An 18,153-nucleotide genomic window follows, 5' to 3' on the forward strand; every position below is an offset into this window, starting at 1 on the left:
TGAGGTGTGCATTGTGTTTGGTGCATTATTGTTAAGAAATGTTGTTTAGGTTTATTATTTCATTATTTGTTTTAATATTTATGTATATTTACCTTTGTCATACATTAATGAATCTTTCACTTGGACATTCTTCTACAATTGTCATCCATCTCTTTTGTAACCCAGGTTTGTGTAAAGGGCAATTATAGAAGATTTGATGTTTGTAACATCTACAGAATGGACAAATCATGGATGATGAAAAATAGAATCTCTATAGAATATGATGTAGGAGTTGAAAGTTTTATTAAATTTGGGTTGTCTCATGCCAAAGGTTCTAATTCGATAAGATGTCCATGTCTAAAATTGGGAACCGTTTACTTAAGGATGTCTCAATAGTTCGGTATCATTTGTATGCCAATGGAATTGATAAAAGTTACAAGATATGGTTCTGACATGGTGAAGATTTGAACTCAAAGACCGTTAGCAGTAAAATGGAAAATACAGTCGATGAAAAATATGAACACGATGATTTATTTAATACAGTAAACATATTTCAATCTGCTCATGACGAATCTTGTAATACATCCAATACATTCGATACTATGTTTGATGATGCAAAGAAATCCTTATATCCAGGATGTAAGAAATTCGCGCAGTTGTCAGCTCTCGTGAGATTGTACAACTTAAAGGTTAGATATGGTTGGAGTAACACTAGCTTCTCTGAATTGTTGTCCATAATAAGTGATCTCCTACCTGACAACAACGAAATACCAACTTCTTTATACGAAGCGAAGAAAACACTAGGTGCCTTAGGACTGAGTTACCAAAAAATTGATGCATGTCCTAATGATTGTTGTTTGTATAGAAAAGTGTATGCAAACTCGAAAAAGTGTCCTAAGTGTGGTTTGTCAAGGTGGAAGATCAATAAAAACTCAACGAAGGAAAATAGTGGAGTGGCTACCAAGCAGATGTGGTATTTTCCAATAGTTCCAAGATTTATAAGAATGTTTAAGAACTTAGAGAATGTTAAGAACTTGCGTTAGCATACGATGGATAGAAAACTCTATGGTATTATGAGACATCCGGCTGACACTCCATCATAGAGATTAATAGATCACATGTGACCAACATTTGGGTCAGAACCAAGAAATCTTCGTTTACATTTGTCGACTGGTGGAACTAACCCATTTGGAGATTTATCGTTGAACTATAGTTGTTGGCCAGTTATTACTACAATATACAATCTTCCACCATGGTTGTGTATGAGAAGGAAACATTTGATGTTGACAATGTTAATATCAGATCCGAAGTAACCGGGATATAATATCAACACCTATTTAGCACCCTTAATTAATGATCTCAAAATTTTATGGGAAGAAGGGGTTTGGTGTTTTGATGCGTATAAAGAAGAATATTTCACTTTGCGAGTCGTCATATTGTGGACTATTAATGATTTCCCTACATACGGTAATTTATGTGGGTGTAATGTCAAAGGTTTTAAGGCTTGTCCAATATGTGGAGAAGAGACTACTTCAATCAAACTACAACATGGAAAAAAAATGTGTACATGGGACACAAGAAATATTTGCCAAGACATCATCCTTATAGATTATAGAAAAAGAATTTTGATGGTAAGCAAGAGCATAGAAATCCTCCACAGCCTTTATCAAGAGAGGCCATCTACTTTAAACTCAAAGAAATGATATTTTCTTGTAGGAAAAAGTGTGGCAAGAATAATAACAAAGGTGACAATGACTATTGGAAAAGAAGATCAGACTTCTTCGAACTACCATATTGGAAGAACTTGCATGTACGACATTGTCTGGACGTAATGCATATTGAGAAAAATGTATGCATGAATATAGTAGGAACATTGCTTGATATACCGGGCAAAAGTAAAGATGGGATGAATAGTAGACTTGATCTAGTGGAGATGAATATAAGACCAAAATTGGCACCAAATGGTTATAGGTAATAGAACTTACATACCTGTAGCATGTTATACATTGTCAAGAGAAGAGAAGTATCGGTTTTGTAAGACTTTGTCTGAAATTAAAGTTCCACAAGGATATTCATCAAATATTAGAAGTCGTCTTTTTGGATAACTTAAAACTTAATGGCCTTAAATCGCATCACTGTCACGTTTTAATGCAATAATTACTTCCAATTGCAATACGTTCAATCCTACCGAAGAATGTGAGATACACTATAAGTAGACTGTGTTTTTTCTTCAATGCGATTTGTGCTAAAAGTTTCTCCATATCAGAGCTTGATGTATTGCAAGAAGATATAGTTATGACTTTATGTAATCTTGAGAAGTATTTTCCACCCTCTTTTTTCACAATTATGGTTCATCTCGTTGTTCATCTTGTGAGAGAAGTCAAACTTTGTGGTCCTGTATATTTGCGGTGGATGTACCCATTTGAAAGATAAATGAAAGTGTTGAAAAGTTCTGTTCGTAATAGAAATCGACCTGAAGGATGCATTATAGAAGCACAAGTATGTGAAGAGGTTGTTCAATTCTGTTCGGATTTCCTTTCTGGATTAGATCCAATTGATCTTGGATCACTAAATTCAAGGGAAGACAAACAAACCGATAGGCTACTGTCAGCAGGAACCTATGTCCGCCCTGATATGTAACAATTGAAGCAAGCACATCTTCACATTTTACAAAACACTGAAGAAGTACATCAATATATAGAGTATGATTTCTTATCATCATATACTAACACCATTAAATTACCCTTCACAACATATAATTTATATTTGTTACCTATTTTGTAGAGAACATATGAACCATCTTAAAATTGAAAACCCAAGAAGAGGAAAAAATGAACAGTGGCTACAAGTTGAACATAATCGATCATTCGGTGCATGGATATGAGATAAGGTGAATGAATACTTCAAATCATCCATGTTGTTTTATTATTATTGCTTACCAGTCCCAATATGTAACTCTTTTGAATAGGTGATGTGTGAATTACATGAAGGAAAGATAGTCTCGAACACAATACGATGGCTTGCACATGGCCCCAATTGTGGTGTAATGACGTATGAAGGGTATATGGTTAACGGATGTTCTTGCCACACTAAGTCCCATGATGACCATCGAACTGTTCAAAATAGTGGGATTATGTTAGTGGCAACGACAACGCAGGTGTCTAGTGTGAAGGACAAAAATCCAGTGATTGGTGACATGTCTTTCTGTGGGATCATTGAAGATATTTAGGAAGTTAGTTACAATACGTTCAATATTGTTCTTTTCAAATGCAAATGGGTTGAAAATAAGACTAGTGTTCGAACAGACTATCTTCATTTCACGTTGGTTGACCTTAGCCGAATTGGACATTCTTCAGATTCCTTCATTATTGCCACACACGGAAAACAAGTCTCTTATGTCTCAGATCCTGTTGATCCAAGATGGTCGATTGTTGTAATGCCACCACAAAAAGACTTTCCGTACAAATGTGCTAATAATGACCTTGGATATAACAACCCAACTCCTTATATTGAGTCGAAGCCATTACTAAACACAAATAAGGTTATAAAGTTTGGCTAAAATGAACAAAACCTCAAATTTTTATTTATTTAAAAAAACCAAATCAAAGGTAATGTGCAAAACGTAACAAATATTAAAATCCTACTCGAGCCCTGTCTACTTTTGAAGAAACGAAATAATAAATAAAGAATAATAAAAATTTAAATACTGAAAGTTTAAACTGGGGTGTAAAGCGGAAGCAGAGATTTCTATGGCTCGCCACGGTCACTTCTGGTTGCCCGCCAACTTGCCCTTGCCATTACCCCTACCTCTACCTGAAAAATGTGACATGGAAAGAGTGAGTATAAAATACTCAGTAAGGGACCCACTACTAGTCCCACTAGGTGCCTGTTAACTTCCTATTAGAGTCCTGAAAATAGTACCCAATAACTGGCACGTTCCCGAACACGTGCAACATGCGCTCCCATAGGAACAAAATCTGGTCTTCGGTATCTCGAGGGAGCACCTAGGGCATACTGGTCTGTAGCGAACCCGGAGGAAACACTAAGACAATCGGGCTGCGAGGATCCCATCGAATCACTTGAATCATATATATATACATGCCAGACTGGCGGTCCCGTCGGACTATGCAGTCCTAAATAGGTGGTGATCCCGAAGGACACCCATGCAGGTACGACTCTAATAGGTTAAGCTAACAGGTACCCTAACCATAGCATACATATAATATAGCATCATCTCGTAATCATATTAGTCTAATCATCAAGTCACATCTCATCATAATATCCAAACATAAAGTCATAACAAGCCACGTCATCACATTATACCATACCATCATATCAAATCACATCATCAGTCACATCATGCCTTCATTAATTGACATATCGTTATACAGTCTAGTCCTCAACGTGCATAACCAGGAATGCATGCGGTCTCATGATTCTAGTTGTAGAGCTACTAGTAGAAATCTCTTACCTGGAGATTTGCTCGAGTCCTAACAGCAAGAAAATGCGCTTTCCAAGCAGCGAGGCCCTAAATGATTAATAACGCCAATTCTCATAATTAATTCACCAACGACCCAAGACCCAAAAATGTAGTTGAGATGACTTACCCTAGGTCGAGGTTGCAACGCTTGAGCCCTTACTGAAGAAATCCAACGCTTCAAAATCAACTGGCCCAAGATGCTCCTTAAGAGAAATAATTTAATTTAATCCAAATTAAATTACTTAGGTTAAAAAATTCAAGTCTTGGCTGGGTATGCTAAAAACCTATTTGACTTACCAAAATAGGTGCAAAGGACCGGAAAAAGATAGGTAGCTCAAAAGGGTTTGGCGGCTCATCTGGAAGGAAGGAGAGGCGGCGCGGCTCGGCTCCAACAGACGTGTAGCACGGCTCGACTTGGGTGCAGGCGTTGCGCGCGTACGGCTCGACGCAGATGGATGCGGCTCGGCTAGCAGTGCAGACGTGACGCGCGTGTGGGTCGCTCGGGTCGAAGCGAAGACGCGGTCGGGTCGAATTCACGCATGAACGAGGCATGGCGCACGGGTTTTCGGATTCGGGCGGCTGGCGGCGCTTTAGAGCTAGGTTTTTTTTTCTTTCCTTCTTGGTGAAGATGATGGTGGTGCATTAATTGCACTTCCCAATGCCCAATTTAAATAAAATAAATCATTTTATTTTATTTTATTACTTTATTCTCTTTCCCCAAAATCCTCACACTCTCTCTCTTTAATTAAAACACCAAAACTCCCTTATCTTCCAAGCAACAACTTTACCAAATTCATTTTCCAAATAAGGTAATTATTATCCTCAACTTAATTAGTTATGCAGACCAAAGATATCACTAGTGAAGTTTCCTCAAATAAATTCAAAATTCGATAACTACACTAAGATAAAAATTTAAATTCCAAAATTTTGAGGTGTTACATTGGAGATATGTTGTCACACTACCCCCTAGTCTCAAAATGGAATTCAACAAGTGACATTGATGAAAATGGGGATACATACACTAGAGTTGACTGTGAAAGCACATGGGTTACCACTTGACTTTTTATAGGTATGTAAAGTAATTAAAGTCTCTTTGGATGTCCTTTTTTGGTTATGTTTGCTGATAATGATCATCGTTGTTTATTTGCAGGACAAAACTAGTTGGACATACAAACCCTACTGTTATGAAGCGAACTTATTTCATGTTCAAGACTTTTTTTTACAACTTTAAACATTATTAAGTATTTTATTTGCCATATTTAAAGTACTATGTGTTCTATTATTGTTAGTATGAGTTAATCATGGTGTCAACATTTGAAAGAACAATTTTCTAAAGTACTATGTGTTCTATTTCGAATCTAATTATTTTTTGTACTATTCCATTAGTACTATAATTATGGTTATTACTAACTCTTTCTTCTTTTACTATTACATCAATATCGTAGATATGGTTGATTCACAGGATGTTGCTACACCGAAGGAAAAAGGAGAAAGTAGTACACAAAAAAGAAAACTTGGTCCAACTGAAATGAAGGAAATAACTCGTGCTAGAAGTGAGGGTCAAAAACTAGTGATTCAGTACAACGAGTTGGGTCAAGCAATTGATCAAAATGCAACGAAACTGAAGAGTTTCATAAGAACGACTGTGCAGTTCCATGTTCCCATTACATATACTCTGATTGGCCTACGGTGCCAAAGGAAATAAAGGACAAAATATTTGAATTAATAGAGGTAACAATTGCCATGAGTTTTTGAAGTTTGGTACACTATCCATTTATTTTGCTATGTAACATGTTATGTGAATATTATGTAGGTCGGATTTGTGGTAGACCATCGATCAAAGAAGACTATCATCCGAAACGCTGGCGTATGCTTTCGTTAATTCAAGTATAGATTGACGACAACATATGTGTTGCCATTTTTGGATGATGTTGAAAAACTAAAATTCTCGTCGAATGAGTACTCCTTCATAGATCAACAACATTGGACTGAGTTTGTTGCATCTCGGTTGAAGGAAGACTTCAAAGTAAGTATAACGCTTCCGATCCTTCTTTAAATTTGAATTGTAATTTTATAAGCTTCATATGCTAATTGATTAAATTTCTATAATGAAATGTAAAGAAAGAGTGAAAATGGGAAGGAGAAGCAGAAGAAACATAAGTAAAACCACAGAACCTCTAGGAAGGGGTATGCAAATCTTATGGAGGAGTTGGTAAGCTGATTTTCTTTAAGCTGTTGTAGGATTATATGTAATTCTAAATATCTTATGGTGTTATAGTTACTCTTTTGCCACATTCTTTAACATTCGCTTCGTGTTTTAACTATAAATAGAAAGCATCGTCATCGAATCAAATTGATCGATCCATAGTTTGTAAACAAGCTAGAATGGATCGTAAGGGACAAATTCTGGATGAAGAGACGAAGGAAGTGGTGAATCTTATAGCAAGTCCTTGCATTTTTTCTACTTTTTTTGTATAAGCAAGTACTAATTTCCATTCTTCGCACTTTTGTAGGATGAGCTTGTAGCCACCCAAAATACGACTAATGCTTTCAGTGAAGAGGATATTCTAACAAGGGCTTTGGGTGGTAAGGATCGTCCTGGAATACTCCGCGGTGTGGGAAGTATGTCACAAAGAAAAAGTACTTCCATACCGCAACACAACAAAAAACAAATGAAAAAGAGGATGAGAAGGCTACTTCTAAAGAACACGATCGAATGGCAAAAAAAATAAAAGAGTTGGAGGAGGAATTGTTGAAAATGAAAGAGAAGGATGATTGCATAGTCGACTTAAAAGAAGAGCCAGATATGGGTTCTAAAGAAAAATCATCCATGGAATGGGCTGAAAATGTGAACGATTTGGAAGATCTATCAAATGATTTAGAATTAAAAAAAGACGTAGAGGATGTTGTTGAATTGAATGAAGACATAAAGGTATGTTTTTCTAAAGACCTTTAATCCATAAGGTTACATGTTCTATGTGTATACTGTCCCAACAATTGACTTGGATTCATAAAGGTCAACATAGTAAAGGACGATGAGGAGGTGGAAGGTGTGAAATTAGATAAAATGAAGGTTAGTAAATCCAAAGTAATTGATTTAGTAATTAAACTTTTGTGAGGTATACATATTTGACAAAGTCTTCTAAATAGGTTGGAACCCTGTGCAAGTTGGCGTTTGAAACGAAAGATCATGTCGTTGTATAGGGGACCATAATTGATTCAGATGTAGAAGGTGACAATGTTAAAGTGGCAGTAGATGTCGTGGTGGATGGGGATTGTGCAATTCCCATTCCATCAGAGCAAGGGATGTACAAATATCCCAGGAAGTTGGTTCACACATATTGTGGCCACGTGATCTTGTCATTACTAACAATATAAAGGTAATGAAATTTTCATTGAAGGATATACATGTTGCATTTTGTATTAACCCTAATTGCAATATCCTTTGTAGATGGACTATGAGGAATTTACTAAGGACATAAGCACATCCGCAACGACACCAATTCAAAATGCTCCAGTTGCACTACGGTTCTTACTACGAATGGTTGAACATATGGGGTCAGCAATTCAAATCACCACACCATATGACATATTTGGGGTCCGAAGAAAATGTTGCATAATGATAGAGTCGTTGAAGGATTTCACATCTATGCGACCAATAGCTACCGCTTGCCTTGATGTGTACATAATGTAAGATATGTTATTACAGCGTTACTCTTTATAAGTTTGTTTGATATTTATCTTCTTTCAATATCTTTGTAATGAACTTGTAGGTATTTATACAAACGTATGGAATCATCAAGAACTTTGAATCTATACAAGTTCGTTGATGCTGGGTCGATTAGTTGTAGGAATTCTAAAGAAGAACGAGCCCAATTGTTGATTGCACGATTACTTGGAACAGATTACGATCAACTCTTACTGATTCCTTACAATTCCGGGTATGTCCATAACCTAAAGTTATTAATACGAATTGTGCTTACGGTAGTCTAAGATGTAGTATTATTGTTTGACACATATATTTAGGAATCATTGGACATTGGTTGTAATAAACCTTACAAAGGGTGTTGCCTTTTAGATAGACCCTTTGAAAAACTGTATTGACCCAGATGTAACCGAAGTAGTTGAAAGGTATGTCATACTTACTTTTACCTTTACTTCCTTTTTTCTTAATGAGACAATAGTTTAAGTAGTTCAAACCCCAATATTGTTCTGTAGGTCGTTCAACATAATGAACAAGAAAAAAAACCAAATTAGAGGGTCGTGAAGGTATGTGAATATCTATGTTGCTATGGGTTGTAAATTAATTCATATTTCTAACATAGGTCAAGTCATTTGTATGTGTATCTCCAGTGTCCTAAACAATCGGGAGTAGTAGAATGTGGTTATTACGTGATGCGGTTCATGCGTGACATCATAATGTCAACGAGTACTTCTATCATACAGATAGTAAGCATAACAGTTATAAAACTAGCGTGCATATATACATTTTTGTGAATGAAACTCATTTGGAACCACTTTATTGTCTACAGATGAAAGATTCACCCCGTGCTTACACACAGGATGACATTGATTGTATAAGGTCTAAGTGGGCTGAGTTTGTAGAGAAGCACGTACATTGTGCTTAGGATAAGATATTTTGTCACACATTTTGTCACATATTTTGTCATATACTTTGTCACATATTTTGTCACATATTTTTGTGTTCGAGCTTCCATGGAAAATACAGTACTGGAGGAATATACAGCTGCCATGTTCAGCCTTCTACTTCAAATCCCAACACTTCATAATCCATTTTCATTCAATAGGTTGGTTTTCTCTCCTTTTGTACTTTGTGCTAGTGCATCGTTCGATCAATTTTCTTACTTTTAGCCATTGATGTGTGTTATTGATGTTGAAGTGTGTATGTAATTTACTTATAGTATGTGCTCTATGTTGTTGAAGTGTGTTGTTGATGTGTGTTATTGATCATGAAGTGTTGTTGAAGTGTGTTGTTGAGAAAAAAGTGTTGTTGATGTTGAAGTGTGTATGTAATTTAGCTAAGTATGTAAATAATGACAGTTATAATATGTCATAAAATATATCATTCGTGACATTTATTATATGTCACGAAAATTGTATTTTGTGACAGTTTTTTACAACTGTCATAAAATACTTTCCATGACTCCCACATCAATGACTGTAAAAAATTGTCACGAAAACCTTTAATGACATCATTTAACTGTCATTGTAGGCCCTTTTTCTACTAATGTCGTAATTCTTCCTACATAATCATTCCCTAAAACACATGTTATCATAACCCAACCTTTTTCATAACCCAAGGATTATCAATCTTTTCCCTCATAATCCTTTCCTTCTCCCAAACGACCCCTTAGGACATGTTTGGAGGAAAAATTATAAAGGGGAGGGTTGAGTTATGTATCACAACCTTCGTTTGGGGGAAGGGTTATCATAACCCTATGTTTACCCCCTAACATCCCCCTCAATCCTTCCTCAACCCTTCTTCAACTCTTTCTTGATCCATTTTTTTTTTCCCATGTATAATTTCTATACTTATGAGTTTTGTTAATTTTAATATTTTTATTTTAAAAACACAGCTTGCTTTTAAGTTATGAATTTGGTACAATTATATTATTGAAATTTTAATTTCTTCCTTTACTATTGAATTAGGTAATTTATTGTGATTACATAATTGAATTTTCAATTTAATTAACTCCAATCAACTCTATGTTCGAATACATATCAATATACTTGTGAAATTAAAACTTTGATATCAATCTCAACCTCCATTACAACAAATATGACTTTCAATGACGTTTGTAGGGTTAAAAAAATGTCATAAATGCTAAAAAAGTGCATTTTTTTTTGCAGGAAAAGACGAAATTTTTCGGATTTGACGAATTTATGACAGTTTTTAAGCGTCATAAATCTATGACAATTTTTAAATATCATTAAATATAAATAATAAAATAAATTATTAATTATTTTTTTTATCACCCTTTTTTCTCTACATCAATCCTCTCCATCTCCACCTTCACCGACCGGCCACACTTCTCATCAACAACCAACCACGGAGCCCTGAAAGAAAACACATCCCGACCACACTACTCGGTTTCTCATTGACACCAACCCACGACATTTCGATCGGCCCCTACTTGGTTTCTCAATCTGACGGTGACCCATAGAGCTGACGGCCACACTACTCGATTTCTCATCGACGATGACCCACCTCCCCAGTTCTCAATATGAAATTCCTTACGATCCACCTAGTGACCCACCTACTAGAAGCCTCATCCGCTGGAAAGGAAATCCCTTACGCTGAAACTCCATCATTTTTGTTCAAGAAAATTGATTTTCATGCTATGTTCTCTTTCTTTTTTATTTCTATGTTTTTCTTTGGTTCTTTTTGGCATCTCTTAATGTGCACGTTTGATTTAGAAGAACTTTCTTTGTGTTTCTCCTTGTCAATGTTTTTAAAATCGTGAATGAATGCACTTGTATGATTTTTTATAGGCATTTCGATTTTCAATTTATTGCTTGAATAGAAGTTGAGAAAATGAGTTTTGGAGTCATCGGGCAACGAATTGCGTTTGGAAGATCTAATCTAGTAAGGTTTAGAAGACTCTATTCATTTGCTTTTGGCGAATATGATGTATATATGATGAAGACTCTAATCTAGTAAGGTTTATAGAATTAAAGTTGAATTCTCATAGTTTTAATTGTTTATATTTTAGGGAAATAAGGCTTGAAACTATTATAGTGGATTTTTCTTTATAAAAAAACTGAACTTCTTCAAAGGCATTGCATGTCGGTGTGCGTCTAGGCTAAATTAACTTCAAGAAATTGTTTCTCTTAGGCATCTGATAACATTCATTCTTATGTAGCTTATATATCTTATGTTATTGAATTTTTTTTGTTGATTATTACATTTGTTAGTTGATAAATCTTTTTCGCAGACAAGAGAAAAAGAATTGAAAAGGAAAAAGGCTCTAGAGAAAGCTTTGAAGCTGCAGGTAATGTTTATTTATGGTTAAATGCTTATCAAACATATTAAGATTTTCAGATACCATTCTTTGGTTTTTCACCCGTTGTGCAATTGGTACCGAAACATGTATACATTGCAGATACAATGAATATGTCATTTAGAACATGCACCTTGAAATTTGATGTCGTTTATGTGGGAAGTAGTTGCTCTCTTTTGGTTATAGACAGTGGAAACAAGGCAATTTGAGAGATTGAAACTCAACTACGACTACTGCAATACCAATATGCCGATAGTCTCAACTTGGGTAGAATGAAAAGCCTATCATCTCTGCCATTTTCATTTATCACTCTCAGTAAATAAACCATTCATTTATACTATTCATTCTTATTGGTGACATGAAATGTTTGGTCTCTCTCTGCAAGGGTAGTATTGTTGGTCTTTACGGTTACCTTCTTGCTTTGCTCCAACATAGGTTGCAAGTTATGTTTTCTTCACAGAAGGTCGCTCTTTCCCAAAATGTTCTTTTTCCAAAAAAATGATAATGTTGTCTCAAATATACCTACATTGTTATGAACATCTCGGTTCCACCAAGGAGATATGTGTAGGTTTTGATTGGACTCTGATTCCCATTATATTACAATTGCTGCCTTTTCATCTGCCTTTGCCATCTCTTGTATCCTAGGAGAATTGTGCATTTATATTTTTTGTATTAAAGAAAAGTCATTTGTGATGAAAATGAACTATCACATTGTGTTAACAAAATGAAGATCTTATTTGGGGATCTTCAGTTGGCTGAAAAAGAAATGGACCCTTAAAGCCTCATGTCATATTGAAAACTTAGTTTTCTTTTTCTTTTTTATGTGGTAGGATCAGGATGTAAGAAGTCAGCAAATGATGAAAGCTACACCAGGTGCCCTATACCAAAGACCTCTAAAGTCTGTTGGTAAGAAATTAATGTACTACTGTTGTAACTAGTGGCTTTTGTCCTTTCCCCTTAGAAAAGTAATGTTTAAAATCCTTTAATCTATTTTTTTTATATGACACCAAGAACTTAACATTTATGAATTTTTTTCCAGGCATCGGTTAAATCCAAAAGTATGTATCTTGCTTACCCTTCTCAAAATTTATTATGCTTTCAGGAACATTAATCTGTCTTTTAAATTGAGACTAGTATTTAGTTTTGCATTTTGGTGGCTACAAAGTTTCTTTTCAATCATGCTAGGTTTTGTTTTCTTACTAGGTTTTGCAAGAATCAATTGGAGCAATGAAGCCATATTGGAGCAACTGATCGATGATTGTACTATTTCTCGATCTTTTTGTCATTATTGTGCAAGGGTCATGCTAATCTTTCCGTTCCAATTTTATTGAATGTTTTGCGGATCATAGTAAATTGGGATAGAATCTTTGAAGTGTGAAAGGAAATTCTAAAAATGATTATACCTTTTCGTAATTTTGTTATCTGTGGCTGTTGTTTCTCTCCCAATTTTGGTCTTTTTGTTTTTGATAACTCTCTTGCATTGTTCCACGTGCATCCATAAACCATCATTCATTCAGTAATTGCATCTGAAAAATGTATCATTCATTCAGTAACTCCCTTCCACTAGTTTTGATTGAATTAACCAATTATCTTATGAAAAAAGTCTTGAGGTTGACATTGAGCCAACTGACACAATTGATAATATTAAGGAGCGGGTTAAGGATTAAGAGGGGATTCCCCCTGTACAGCAAAGGTTTGTGTTTGACTCCTTTAATTACTTAATCTACAATAGCTATATTTTCTATGGTCTTTTGTATTATTAGGCTTTTTAGAACTCTGAACTGGTCATGTATCCACCTAGAGCTGCATCTTTTCTCCATTAAGAGTTGGTTTATGTAACTAAAATGAACGTTTAATTCTCATTTGTAATTGATAGATGGAAAATTTTGTAATTTCGTAACATATTTGGTTTTGTGCAATAATCCTTTGTTTTACCCAGTTGTGCAGTTGCTTTTTTCGGTAGTCCATCTCGCCCCCAACTAGTTGCTTTTGTGGCCCAAGTAGATGAAACTATATTGGAGCAACAGATTGATTTATAGGCCTTTTTTTAGGGTTGGCAGCAAAATTTTGGTTGAAATGTACTTATTTAAATAACTTGTTGGTACCAAAACACATATGTTTATTCTATTATTGTAAACTCTTTACCAAGAATTGTATAAATATTACAAAGTGTATGTTAACGTATATATATTATAGCATTGACTGTTTGTTTCTATATGGGTGTGTTGTATAGTACTTTATAACTGTCGTAAATAAGTAAATAGTGATATAATGTGTCAAATGGTGACAGTTCATTATGTCATAAAACATAATAATGACATTTATACTTTGTCATAGAATATAAATAACGACATTTCTTTACTGTCGTAAAATATAAATAATGACATTTAAAAATTGTCATAAAATATAGATAATGACATTTATTTTATGTCATGAAATATAAATAATGACATTTGTTATCTGTCATGAAAACCCTTACTGTCAAACTGTCATAATACACTTTTAATGACTCCCGCATCTATGACTGAAAATAACTGTCAATAATTCTAAAGATGAAAGATTTTAATTGTCGTCGTATGTCATTTTTGTAGTAGTGCTCATTGTATTTTGTTAATTAGCTTAAATATCTAAGGAATGTCAATTCAATAAAATAAAATAAAAAAAGGTAAAATTTTAACAAACTGCCCTAAATTGATTACAACAATTAACAAACTATAACGACTATTTGATTAAATTTAAAACTAGTGGTGCTGTCATTTCAACAAACCTATTATTTAGAGGTGGTTTGTCTATATTTTTTCACTTTCATAATGTTATTTTGGTTATTAAATTAAGCTTGGTTGAATTAACATAACAAATATTTTGTTATAGAGATGGTAGGTTCATGAATTTTTTATCCAATAATTGTTATAGAATGACTGAAATAAATATTTTGAAAATATATAAGTCAACGTTAAAAAGAATAAAAATTAAAGTTAATATTTTAAAGGTAGACTAAAATAAACAAAAAAGAAACCTAAAACTAGATTTATTGTAATTTTCCACTAGAAAACAAAACTTGAGTTGGTAAAAGCCTTGATGGTTATTTTCTGTTTTCGGTATTTCATATTTTCAATTGTTATTTGCACTTATTTACATGTTTACAAGTTCCGTGTCACATTCATAAAAACCAATTTATTGAAACACAATGTATACTTGAAAATTGTTCAAAATGAAGGTCGTAGTTAAATAAATTAAGACAAAATTGTTTTTGAAAACTAAGACGGTTTGGTAAATTAAATATACAAAATTCGTGTATTTGATTTAGAATATGAATTTTCTTAAAAAAAATTATTCACACATGACGATTACTTAAAAATGGTTTAACGTAATATTTAAAGAAATTAAGGTAAATTACTTTATGAAAACAAGAACCATTTAGTAAATTAAATATATGAAATTTGTGTATTAAATTTATAATATAAATAAAAAAATATGTATAAAAAATAAATTCTATGACACTACATGACCCTTTCATTCCTTATCTTTAACACTTCAACTAATCCAACCATCCCTTCCTTCAAACTTGAGTTTTAAAGGTTGTTTGGCCCAAGGGTTATAAATGTGGGGTTGGGTTATTATAATCCCTCCTCCCTATCTCTCCTTCTTAATCCAATCTCTTCAATTCCTCTATAAAACTATTTTTTTTAAATCCTTCCCCAAACACATCTTATCATAAAACTACCTTTTAAAATCCTTCTCCCAAATACAAGTTATAATAAAATTAACATTAGTTTTATGATAACACTAACCCTCCACCCATGACTCAACCCTTTTCCCAAACTACCCTTAGGTTATGTTTGGAAGAAGGAAAGGAAAAGGAAGAGATTAGTCCTTTCCATGTTTAGGGCAAGGAATAAGGGGAGAAAAAAGAATACATTTAACCCCCCTTATTCCTTCTTAATCATTCTCCTTCTTCCTCTCAATTCTCTTATATTCCTTCTTATTCCTTCTCTTTCTTCTTTAAGAAGGTGTGATATTCTTATTCTTATTATTTTAAATTAAGAAATTCATTATTATTATTATTATTATTTTAATACTATATTTCAAAATAAAGTTGTATGATATAATTTATGTTCATCGTTTAACTGCATTCGAAAAAAGAAAACATTTGTTTTCCATATTTCATTTCCTTTCAATGCTATTATGTTGGTCGTCGTTCTTTTAAATTGATTGTTAACGATACGCAATTTTTCGATATTACACATTAATATAAAAAAAAAAATACATGTAATTTCTTTCGCAAGTAATGCATCAATTAATTTTTTGGCACGAAAAGCTTACATGCAAAACGTTCAAAATTAACATCTTATTTACAAAAGCTAATGAAACATGTTTTCCAATAAAAATTTCAAATTCCAATAAATGAAATATGAATATTTGTATATTTAATTTACGATACGAATTAAAAAAATAATAATAAATTTTTTTAAATTGATTGTTAAGCAATTGTTCGGTATTACACTTATAACATTAATTTAAAGAAAATACATGTAGTTTCTTTCACGTGTAATGCATTAATTAATTTTTTTTGCACGAAAAACTTGATTCAAAATTAACATCGTATTTGCAAAAACTAATGGGACATGTTTTCCGATAAAAATTTCAAATTTAGTAAATAAAATACAAATATTTGTGTATTAGATTTACCATATGAATCTTTAAAAAAAATACATAAATTTCAAATTTAGTAAATAAAATACAAATATTTAGGAAAATTCATAATTGTCCGACTTATTCCTCTTCTAAAAAAGAATAATCATTCCGCTTTATCCCTTCCCAATTATTACAATCCTTTCCATTTCATAATTCTAGTTTTCCCTATTCCTTTTTCACCTATTCCTATCCTTCCCCAAACACACCGTTGAGTTTGAGGGTGTTATGTGACTATTGCAATTGGACGAGGACATCAGAGTATGATTCCCCGTCGACGACGAAGCGCCACTGAGTTGGATGATTCATTTTCCATTTCGAATACGATTCGGGAACCCTAAAAGCCTGCTAAATCCCCTTCCAAATCGTCTTCAATCCAAGCTTTTTAATAACCTAGCAATGGCGGATGTTCTTCCCAGTTCCAGAAGACCCGTTTGTCCATCCTGCTCGAAACCGGCCCGTATCTGTCTCTGTTCGCGGTTCCGTAGCCCCAGTCTCGAGAACTCAGTCGGGATAATCATTCTTCAGCACAGTTCAGAGAAAAACCATCCGCTTAATTCTGCTAGAATCGCAAAATTAGGTCTCAAGAATGTCGATATCGCCACCGTTTCCGACGTTAATTTCGAGGCTCACTTTACTATTCGGTTGCCTGAACCTAATTCCGCTGCACAAAATCTTGATCCTGATGCAGAATGTAGTTTCAGAAATGGTCATAATGCGACTCAAAAGTCTCAAATTCAGGATGAGTCTATTGTGGATAAACTTAACAGCACAAAAGCTAACAAAGGAGCTGCAATTTCTGCTACGATTGGGAAATATGGCGTCGTTAACTCATTCGATCACATCTGGATGCAACAACCGGGTTTTCAGGAGCTTAAAATCAATGAGGTTTTGGCATCTCCAGAAATTAGGGCATCATTAGCAAAAGGGTTCATCGTGAAGAAACTGCAGAAGCGGAAGCTAGTTGAAAGCAAGGGGCTAGAAGAATATGCTGAGTTCGAGATTCAGGTTCCTCCCAAGTCAGTTCTACTTTTTCCCTCTGAAAATGCATTTACTGTAAGTGGTGGTGTTGATGGTAGTGATTTTTATATTAATCATTTGATAGTTTTAGACGGAACATGGGCAAAAGCAAAGAGAATGTACAATGAAAATCCTTGGTTGAGGCTTTTGCCACATATGAAGTTGGATTTAGAGATGATGAGCTTGTATAGTGAAGTGAGACATCAGCCTAAGATTGGGTTTTTGTCCACCATTGAAAGCATTGTCTATGCCTTGAAGCTAATAGGAGATCACCCTGAGGGGCTGGATGATTTGTTGGATGTTTTTGAGTCTATGATAGGAGATCAAAGGAAATGCAAAGATGAGAGGCTGAAAATTACTTGTCAACGTTAAGCTTTTCCACCCTAATGAAAATGTGAAATCATTAATTTTAGTTCTCCATGTATATCGACTGACTAGATGCAAGAAGGCAGAAAAATGAGCTTACTCACCAAATGTTTCTAATCTTGATGCAGTTATTTAAGGGTATTAGTTATTGATTAGTTAACTACAAAATGACCCATGTTAATACGCTACTTGTTATGGTTTATTGTTATTCAAGTGAAATGTATATAAATGCAAAGTTCTACTGATCTATTTCTCTTAATTGCTGTGGAGCAATCAGCAGGTAGCCATCAGCCTCCAGAAGGTTGGCCTGATGGCTGCTTTTGATTTGTTCCATTCAACAACTAGGAAGGAGGTGACTTTTGCTTCCATTTTCTTGTGATTCTGTTTGCTTCATTTTTGCTATGTCTTTATGCAAAGGACCAAGGAATGTTTCAGAGTTGAATCAAAAAGTCTCTACTCAAGCACTGGTTATAAATAGTTTTTAACATTTTAACTTCCCAAGTCCTAAATAGTTTTTTTTCCTTCTAAGTATGATATGGACGAAGAAATCTCAGTGTGAAGGCAGGATCGAATCCTGTAAGGATGCCCATTTGA

At 34.1% G+C, this 18,153-nt stretch overlaps 1 protein-coding gene and 1 long non-coding RNA gene across 2 annotated transcripts; both read left to right on the top strand.

Moving 5' to 3' along the window:
- Positions 1-10,464: 10,464 nt before the first annotated feature.
- LOC107991294 (uncharacterized) lies at positions 10,465-13,696 on the top strand. Its single transcript, XR_007820061.1, has 5 exons — positions 10,465-11,472; positions 12,312-12,387; positions 12,521-12,539; positions 12,685-13,174; positions 13,421-13,696. It is a non-coding gene; the product is annotated as an uncharacterized LOC107991294 (long non-coding RNA).
- Positions 13,697-16,268: 2,572 nt separating this feature from the next.
- LOC103495005 (uncharacterized) lies at positions 16,269-17,804 on the top strand. Its single transcript, XM_008456431.3, has one exon. The coding sequence runs from the start codon at positions 16,474-16,476 to the stop codon at positions 17,563-17,565; it is 1,092 nt and encodes a 363-aa protein (XP_008454653.1). The 5' UTR covers positions 16,269-16,473; the 3' UTR covers positions 17,566-17,804.
- Positions 17,805-18,153: the final 349 nt, after the last annotated feature.

This window comes from Cucumis melo, chromosome 4 (genome assembly GCF_025177605.1).
Source record: "Cucumis melo cultivar AY chromosome 4, USDA_Cmelo_AY_1.0, whole genome shotgun sequence".
NCBI classification, from domain to species: Eukaryota; Viridiplantae; Streptophyta; class Magnoliopsida; order Cucurbitales; family Cucurbitaceae; genus Cucumis; species Cucumis melo.

Bases quoted from the DNA above. Each gene is read 5' to 3' on its own strand.
- LOC103495005 (XM_008456431.3), top strand. From the start codon at position 16,474: ATGATTCATTTTCCATTTCGAATACGATTCGGGAACCCTAAAAGCCTG.